Source organism: Amblyomma mixtum, chromosome 8 (genome assembly GCF_055824585.1).
Source record: "Amblyomma mixtum isolate Tamu chromosome 8, ASM5582458v1, whole genome shotgun sequence".
Classification (NCBI taxonomy): Eukaryota; Metazoa; Arthropoda; class Arachnida; order Ixodida; family Ixodidae; genus Amblyomma; species Amblyomma mixtum.
In genome coordinates, this window is record NC_143019.1 from 147165212 (window position 1) to 147174769 (window position 9558).

General features: G+C 50.2%; 1 protein-coding gene across 11 annotated transcripts in view; it reads left to right on the forward strand.

Moving 5' to 3' along the window:
* Positions 1 to 9558, forward strand: part of LOC149334726 (coiled-coil domain-containing protein 9-like) — a 130298-nt gene that overhangs the window by 81011 nt on the left and 39729 nt on the right. Inside the window, exon 9 of one of the 11 annotated variants that reach the window (XM_089555329.1) lies at positions 3027 to 7105. The exons of the other annotated variants lie outside the window; for them this stretch is intronic. Within the exon in view, the coding sequence (XP_089411455.1) occupies positions 3027 to 3067 (41 nt within the window). The 3' untranslated portion in view covers positions 3068 to 7105. Of the gene's footprint in view, positions 1 to 3026; positions 7106 to 9558 lie in introns of those variants that run through there. 11 annotated transcript variants of the gene reach the window in all.

Sequence of the window (9558 nt, forward strand, 5' to 3'; positions counted from 1 at the left end):
GGCCTAGCGACGACCGGGGCAGCCAGGGAGCAGTGCAGTTCGTCGCCCGGCGCGCCCGCGTCCAGCGCCATTGCCGAAAGCGCGCTACATGGGCAGGCATGCTTTGTAGCCGCCCGAGTACAGCCGGCAGTCTTTCTGATAGCATCGCTATTTTGTCTTTTCTGGTGCGAACTTCAGAAGCCAAGCAGCGCGCTGGTGTGCGGTAGCAAATTGTTACACTGGATGTGGGCCGGGCATGAGTCTAGCGGCGCAAAGATGCTTGCCGCTCCGTGTCCCTGCTTGCAGTAGGCGGCAGTTCGCAAGCGGCGACTGGTGCGGCGCGCCGGCCAGGTTTTCGCACGTGTCAGCTTGACAGCTAGCAGACTCCATTCTTAGCCGACGACGATGCCACATTCGAGTCAATATGCGTGCTGTAGCCTCGGTCAACTATGGCTAAACAGGCCTCGCTAAGCCGCCATGTTGTGTTGACGACAGAAGCCTCTGATTGGCTTCTTAAAATGATGTTTGCTGCGAGTTCGCGCTACAAGGAACATACACACGGAAACACAAACGGACGAAGCGCGAATTGATCAGCATGAAGCCCCCGCTCTTGCATTGTTGAGGTGCACTGGGAGGCGCTGGGAAACCAAAATTTAGTTTTTTCGCTATTCAATCAACCCAAACGATGAAACGAACCAAGGTATACTATAGAATGAAGGGCCAGAATTCCAAATACACACTTCGTTCCAAATTTTCGGAAAACATTTCACGACCCCTTTAAGGGAACACGAGCGCTCACTTGAAAAAGGCCCATAACTACAGCGCAAACGACAGGACAGAGTTGAAGAAGGGACACCACACAGCGCTGTCTCACAACTAAGGTTTATTGGATGCCAGAAGGTATAAATACCTCCCTGGCGGCCAGAAAGAATGCAGTCGACACTTACATGCGTGACTGACATAATAGTGTACCAGTCATATGCCGCCAAGCAAATCACATGCGCGAGAATACAATATAAGCAGTGACAGAATACAATATAATCAGTGAGCAAGCACTTGTCAAAATTCGCAATCAAGGTATCTTCTTTCTTTTTCTGACAACGCGACAGATGAAGCACTGATGCATTCTTCCGAGAGCCTACCTATTAAGTGAGCTTCAATGATCTCCCTTGCTAACGAGTCACGGTTCTTTTCTAACACTGCACTTTCCTGATAGTTCTTCAACTCTGTCCTGTCGTTTGCGCTGTAGTTATGGATCATCAAAAACACCAACTCGCCCAACAAATGCTTTTGTTGAAAAAGGCACTGGCTGTAATTTAGCGCTTCATTGCAAAGAGTGTAAATGCATGCCTCTTTTACGCAAAACTGTCGTTCTTGATAGGAGTAGAGACAGCGTAGCCCGGGAGTTGAAGGAAGCCTTCTTTATAAAAAGAAAGGACTTGGAATGTGTCAGTGACGCGTCGAAATCATTGTACGGGAGTGAACGTGCCTTTTTGGAACAACATTGCTAAATTTTTATTGTTGACTATGCATGTTTTAATCGTTGAGTGTCACTGTTTCTTTGTTTTATTGTTAAGGTCTGTGCATTTTTTTAGCCATACGTTGTCACATTCAGCCAGTTTTTATTCTTTCCACAATTCCATTTCGTCAGTTTTCATCGGTTTTACCCATTACCTGCTATGGATGTTTTATCGGTTTTTATGGCTCTTTACACCTTGTGACATTAACTGTTTATGTCATCATGTGTATTTACCATCCCTTTTGAGATTCTGTTGACTTTTAGCCTTTTCACCCTGTTATGTTTTTATCGCTTTTATGGCTCTTTACACCATGTGACATTAACTGTTTATAGTCATCGAGTGTACTTTTCATTTTGTTACCATCCCTATTGAGATTCAGTTCACTGTTAGCTTTATCACCCTGTTTTGTTTTTATCGCTTTTATGGCTGTTTGCACCATGTGACGTTGACTGCATCTGACTATCTTTGCCACTGCCTTCCTATATATTGCACGAGTTTCGCTCAATAAATTCAGTTGTCAGTCAGCGCTCTTTCCTGTCCCTTCTTTGTTTTGCCTTCGGGCTTCTTCTTTCGCGCTGTTTTCACTCATGACAGTGCTCTGCATTTCTGTGTTGACTACAGGAAACTAATAACATGAACAAAAAGGACGTTTACCTGCTGGCGAGGATAGATGATGCGCTCGACCGATTGCAGAATGCCCGATACTTCTCATCATTATGTCTTAAAAGCGGGTACTCGCAAATCGAAGTGAACGAGAGAGACCGGGCGAAGACGGCTTTCGTGACGCCCAACGACCTCTATGAGTTTAATGTGCTCCCATTTGGTCTGTGCCCAGCACCAGCCTTGTTCCAACGCATGATGGACACCATTCTGGCATCGCTCAATTTAAAGCCAGCAAGGAAACTTCGAGATAACAGTTCAAGGTCTTCTACAGTAATCTGGAAACACATAGATGCAGCTCTCCATGGCTGGGATCAATTGAGATTAGCCCGGTCGCTTCTCGCGTCACAAACAAAAATGATAACACCCCTTTCCTGCAGTTCGGAAAGGGGCCGAGGAGGTCCATCCCTATTTGCTGAAAGGGCTTAGTTGGCGGTGGTATGGGGTTCAGGAGTCCGGCTGGTCTAGTCGGAGGCGTTTTGCGTCGCTGACACTCACGCCACGTAACGTCGGTAGCTAGCCGCGGCCAATAGTACTTGTCCTGGATGCGGTGCAACGTGCGAGCAATGCCGAGATGCCCTGCAGTCGGCTCATCATGGCATGCCTGCATAATTTCTTGCGTGAGATTTTTGGGCACGACAAGAAGATGTGCTGTCTTGTTTGGCGCGAAGTTCTTCTTCAGGAGGATATTATTGTGAAGGACGAAGGACGACAGTTGGCGCTTGAACCCTCGGGGAGGCGATGTGGTCTTGCCTTTGAGATAATCAACTAGAGTTTGCAACTCAGGATCCGGGTGCTGTTGCTGCGCAAAACTGCTGGCGCTTACCGGTCCTAAGAAAGCGTCGCCGTCTTCCTCTTCTGTTGCAGTGTCGACGGGGGCTCGCAACTGTTGGGGTCGCCACCTATGAACTTAATAGTGGCACCCTCTTAAGCTGAAGCGCAGCTAGGGGGTTTGGGAATAAATCACTTTTGTGTTTGGTCCTGGAGCGGAGTGGTCGTCTGGCTCTCTTCTTTCTCACGGCCTCCCGGCACGACAGCACGGGAACGCCCACGCAACATGGTGTCAGAAGTGACAGCAGCATGAAAAACCAGTCTTAAGAGCAGCTCACAATGACCGCCAACGGTGAACAGGTGCTCCCGGAAAGCGCCCAGCAGGCCCAGTGGCTGGGCCTCACTCTGCAGCCGCCAGACGTGTTCGACTTCTGCAACCCTGCAAGTTGGTCTTCATGGAAGTCTCGCTTCAATGACTATGCCGCTGTCTGCGGGAAGCTCCGCAAGACGTGCAAGTACTGTACTGTATGGGCCCGGAAGCTCGCTCGCTGCCTTTTCACTCGACGCTGCCGAGTTGGCCTCCTACGACGCAGTTGTCAAACGCTTCCCTGTAATGAGTCGTTTCGCTTTCACAAGCGTGTTCAACAACCTGGCGAGAGTGTCGACGCATTTTACGCCGAACAGTTCAAGTTAGTCAAACGTTGCAACTACCCGTCATCGGCGGTGGAAGAACGCTTGGTCCGGGACAGATTTGTCGTTGGATTGCTCGACATGCATCTCTCCGATAAGCTTTGCTGCTCCCCGAAGCTAACTCTAAAAGAAGCTTGGATGCAAGCTCGTCAGTCCGAGGACGCGGACAAGGAACGTTCACTCGCACAGGCCACCTCGCAAAGCATGGTCAATATTGATGCTGCGACTCAGAAGTTTTCGCAACGGCCGGTCGACGACAGAACACGGTCAATGGACGCGAAGTCGGAACGCTATCGTGACACTCCGGTCTGTTTCTTCTGCGGCCGCGCATATCATGCACGCTCGGAGTGCCCGGCAAAGAGCTCTATCTGCAACAGCTGCGGTAAGAAAGGTCATTTTGCTGAAGTTTGCCGCTCCAGGAAGTCGAGGCAGACCAAACTCAATGCTATCCAGATGCATGCGCTCGAGACGCCAGCTAAAGCCAAGTATGTGGATATCACGGTCGACAACTACACAACTCAGTTCAAAGTAGACTCGGGTGCCGAGGTTTCCGCAATTCCAAGTGACTTCACCGGAGTCCCGGCGGAGCTCGCCAAGGTAGATGCTATTTTGACAGGGCCCGGTGGCCAACCTCTGCGTGTACGGGGTTCGTATTTGGCGCAGCTATCTTGGCAAGGGAAGACCAGCTCCCAGCGTCTTTACGTCATTGAGGCACTTTCAGTACCTTTACTGGGTCTACCAGCCATCCAAGCTCTTCAAGTTGTGAAATTTCTGGGTACTGTCAACACTCCTCAGCCAACGCTTCATGCGGAACTGTTCCGTGGCCTCGGCACGCTCAGAGATGAGTACACCATTCGCTTGAAACAAGATGTTGTGCCATTCTCATTCAGTGCACCTCGACGGATACCAATCCCGCTGCACGAAGTTGTTCACCAAGAACTTGAAAAACTCGAAAGCGACGGCGTCATTAGCCGTATTGATGAACCAACTCCGTGGTGCGCCGGACTGGTGGTAGTACCAAAAAAGGATGGAAAGTATCGTTTGTGTGTGGATCTGACTCGACTAAACAAAGTGGTTCTCAGGGGAAAGACACATTTTGCCTACTGTTGAACAAGTTCTTGGGCTCATCGGTGATGCAGCCATTTTTTCGAAGCTCGATGCAACTGCAGGCTTCCACCAAGTCAAGTTGTCAGCAGACTCGCAAGAATTGACAACTTTCATCACACCTTTCGGTCGCTATTGTTTTTTCCGACTGCCCTTCGGCATCACTTCCGCCCCGGAGTATTTTCAAAAGCAAATGGCCAGAATCCTTGAAGGTCAGGAGGGTGTTGTCAACATGATTGACGATATTCTTGTTTTTGGACGTACCAAGCAGGAACAAGATGCAAGACTTGAGCAAGTGTTGACTCGTCTTGCAACTGCAGGCGTCACCTTGAACAAAGACAAGTCTTGTTTTGGGGTCTCCGAGGTCTCCTTCCTAGGTGTCGTCTCAGCACAAGGCATCAAGCCAGACCCAGGCAAGATCGATGCAGTGCATGCAATGCCACCTCCCACAGACGTTGCAGGTGTCAGACGTTTACTCGGGATGGTAAATCATCTTGCCAGGTTCTTGCCTCATATTTCGGAAATCACTGCACCGATACGCACCCTTCTCAATAAGAATGCTAGTTGGACTTGGCAGCATGAACAGGAAGCTGCATTCAAAAAAGTCAAGGAACTTCTGATGTCCGAACGGTGCCTGGCCAAGTACCACCCATCGTATGCCACAACAGTCTCTGCCGACGCCAGCTCTTTTGGACTCGGAGCAGTCCTGCTACAAGCACAACCGACTGGTGAGCGGAGGCCAGTAGCCTTTGCCTCAAGGGCAATGACGACTACAGAACAAAGGTACAGTCAAACAGAAAGAGAGTCCTTGGCTATAGCATGGGCCATCCAGAAGTTCGACGAGTTCATCAGGGGCATCACCTTTACCGTAGAAACTGATCACCTTCCTCTCGTGTCATTGTTTGGCAAAATGGAACTTGACGTGCTTCCTCCGAGGGTGCAAAGACTCAGGCTTAAGACAATGCCTTACCAGTTTCAGATCATGTACGTGCCCGGAAAACTGTTGGCTACAGCGGTTGAATTGTCTCGCATCCCTCCCAAAGTGCATCCAGTAGACACAGTGGAACTTTTTGCTACCGAAGTCGTGGCTTCTGCTCCAGATGTGCTTCCTCTGAACATGCAGGATATCAGGTATGCCCAAAGTTGTGATGGAGAATGCACCACGCTCATCTCTTTCTGCCAGCACGGCTGGCCAAAGAAGTCGAAGATACCTCTTCACGTCTCAAAGTATGAATCAGTGAAGGATGAACTTTCTGTTTGTGATGGCCTTCTCCTCAAAGGCACTCGCCTCTTGATCCCCGCAGCAATGAGGCCAGCAGTCTTGGCGCTTCTGCTTGAAGGACATCAGGGCATCGGCCGCACCAAGGCCCTCGCTCGTGAATCTGTGTGGTGGCCTGGCATAACAGCGGAGATAAGCTCCCTCGTGACCAGCTGTGAAAGGTGCACCCTTACTCGAGTGAATTCAGCGGAACCACTCCTTCCTACAAATCTCCCTGGTCTTCCCTGGGAAGTTCTGGGCATGGACCTCTTTCACCACAATTCTCAAACCTTCTTGATGGTAGTGGACTACTACTCGCGGTTCCCAGAGGTGGTGACACTGAAAAGTACAACAGCTCCGGTGGTCATTGAGGCACTCAAAAGCCTGTCCGCCCGTCATGGGATACCGCAACAGGTTAAGTCAGACAACGGTCCGCCATTTTCTTCACGTGAATTTACCGTATTCGACGCATCTTATGGTTTCGACCACATCACCAGTAGCCCCCATTACCCACAGTCTAATGGAGAGGCAGAGCGAATGATCCGGACTGTGAAAGATACCTTCCGTAAGGCAAAAGATCCTCACTTGGCCCTTCTCAGCTATAGGGATACACCAGGTGTGAGTGGCTTCAGCCCGGCCTAATGGGAAGGCAACTGAGAACTCGAGTCCCAAAGCCGGATGAAAAGCTTCGTCCACACTGGACCGAAAGGGAGGAGGTAGCCCTCAGAGATGATTCTTACAAGAAAAGGACTGCAAAGGACTTCAACCGACATCATCGCGTCAGGGATCTGCCATCACTTCAGTCTGGTGAGCAGGTCTGGGTTCGACCTGACCAGGTGCGTGCTACAGTTTTGAGCAAGGCACAGCGTCCAAGGTCCTTCGTCGTCGAAACTGAGCGAGGAACAATTCTGCAGCGGAATCGTTACAGCGGGACCTTCACGTCCTGGTGATGGTGTTGTGTTTACCCGTAGCGACCGCCGTGTAGTACCACCGGACCGCTTGAACTTGTGACTGAAGGGGGGAGATGTTGGGGTCGCCACCTATGAACTTAATAGTGGCGCCCTCTTAAGCTGAAGCGCAGCTAGGGGGTTTGGAATAAATCACTTTGGTGTTTGGTCCTGGAGCGGAGTGGTCGTCTGGCTCTCTTCTTTCTCACGGCCTCCCGGCACGACAGCACGGGAACGCCCACGGAATGCTTGCGGCCAGATTTGTAGACTACAGTTATGTTGAATTCTTGGAGGCGCAGGCTCCAACGACCAAGGCGGACGGAGGGATCTTTCAAATTGGCTAGCCAGCACAGAGCATAGCGATCGCTCACTACTTTGAATGGTCGTCCGTACAGGTAGGGGCGAAATTTCGACTTGGCCCAAATAATGGCGAGACATTCTTTCTCGGTGACCCGCCGCAGTGGCTGAGTGGTTACGGCGCTCGGCTGCTGGCCCGAAAGACGCGGGTTTGATCCCGGCTGCGGCGGCTGAATTTCGATGAAGGCGAAATTCTAGAGGCCCGTGTACTGTGTGATGTCAGTGCACGTTAAAGAACCCCAGGTGGTCGAAATTTCTGGAGCCCTTCACTACGGCGTCTCTCATAGCCTGAGTTGCTTTGGGACGTTAAACCCCAATAAACCAACCAACCATTCTTTCTCGGTGGTCGAATAGTTGGTCTCGGCTTTCAACAGTGAACGGCTAGCGTGTGCGATAACTTTCTCCTGTCGACTAATCTTCTGATTGAGGACCGCTCCAAAGCCCACACTGCTTGCATCAGTATGAAGTTTGGTTTCGGCGTTTTCATCAAAGTGCCCGAGCACAGCAGGAGACCGTAGCAGTGTGCTCAGCTCTGGAACGCCCTTCGACGTTCCAGAGCTGAGCACACTGCTACGGTTCTGCCTAAGCAATACGTATTTTTCCTTTAATTCAAAGTTCTACAGACAGACCCAAGGCACTGCGATGGGCACTTCCATATCGGTCACCACAGCAAACCTCGTCATGGAAGCACTAGAGGACAAGGTACTGAATGCTTTCACACCAGCACCCAAGGTCTTCTACCGGTATGTCGACGACTGTTTTTGCATATTAAGGAAAGAGGACGCGTCGCGGTTTCTACATGAACTAAACAGTGTCGAACCAAGCTTGAAGTTCACGGCCGAGTTTGAGCAAGAAAACCGCCTTCCCTTCTTGGATGTCCTGGTCGAGCGGAGGGACAATCGCCTTTCGTTCTCTGAGTACAGAAAACCTACACACACAGCCCAGTACTTAAGTTTTCATTCAAATCATCCAGTTGCGCACAAAGCCTCCGTCGTCACATCACTGACCAAACGTGCGACACGTGTCTGCAAAGGCCAAGAAGATCAAGAAAAGGAGTTAAAAAGAGTGCACGAAGAACTGTCAGCCAACGGTTATCCGAGCCGCTTCATATCAAAGATACAAGAACGAGCTGCACATCGAGCTACCACTGATTGTAGGACGTATCGAACACGAGCAGGCATTCCATACATGCCTGGTATCAGTGAAGCGCTGTCTCGTGTGTTCTCAAAATACGACTTGCGCGTGGCCCACATGCCTGTCAGCAAGCTGCGGAATCAGCTAATGAATGTGAAAGACCGACTACCAAATGAGCAGTTTCCAGGAGTCGTCTACAAAATACCGTGCCTGAACTGCAATCATGCCTACATCGGTGAGACAGGGAAGTTCTCAAGACGCATAAAGGACCACCAACGTGATGTGAAAAACGAAAAGCATGCCACAAATGCGCTGGCGGGTCATGCACACGACACTGGCCACCAGATTGACTGGGGCAATGCCTCCATCTTATCTAAGGAAAGAAACCTGACGACGCGCCTTCTGCTGGAATCGCTGTTCATCCAGACAACACAAGCAACATTAAACAAGAACGCTGGCCCCCTGCCAGGCATCTATGCCCGATCTTTACGTCACATTCTCCGGATATAAATTCGCCACCGCTCTTGTCCTGCTCACTGTGAACAAGAAACCCGTACGGGTTTCGAAACGTCTTACTTTTTTCGACTATGGTCAGTGACCGCTACTTCACTTCATTGAATTAAGATAGCGTTAGCATTCTTCCTAGTACGCTGTGTGAGCAGTGCTTACTGTGATGTTGTCAGAAGGGCACTTGGTTCAAGAGCTGCTCAGTGGGCAGACTTGTGAAGGAGTGAACGATTTGCCACGCCGCAACAGCTTGAATGTCGTCTGCCCTTTTGCAGTATGGTGTCGTGGTGGGCAGTTTAAGGGAGAACTTCCAGGGCACAGAGCAGAGAAGAAGACTGCTGGCGTTCCCTTTGTGGCTCTTGCTCACCCTCAGCGCTGATTGCATAGGAAGGCCAAGCAGCACCGCCAGAAAAGACAGAGTCCGAATACTGGCACTTCAGTGAAGAAACAGCGGCTAGGGGGAATCAGACTAACAGGGCGGAAATTGAGCACAAAAGTATAAGTTGATCACAAGAGTCGCCAAAAACAAAATGCTGACTAGAAAACAAAAATGGTTAATTGGGATTTAAAAAATGGGTTGAGAATAGGAGCCTTGGTGCATACATATGACAAGAATGCATTGTGAATGGCA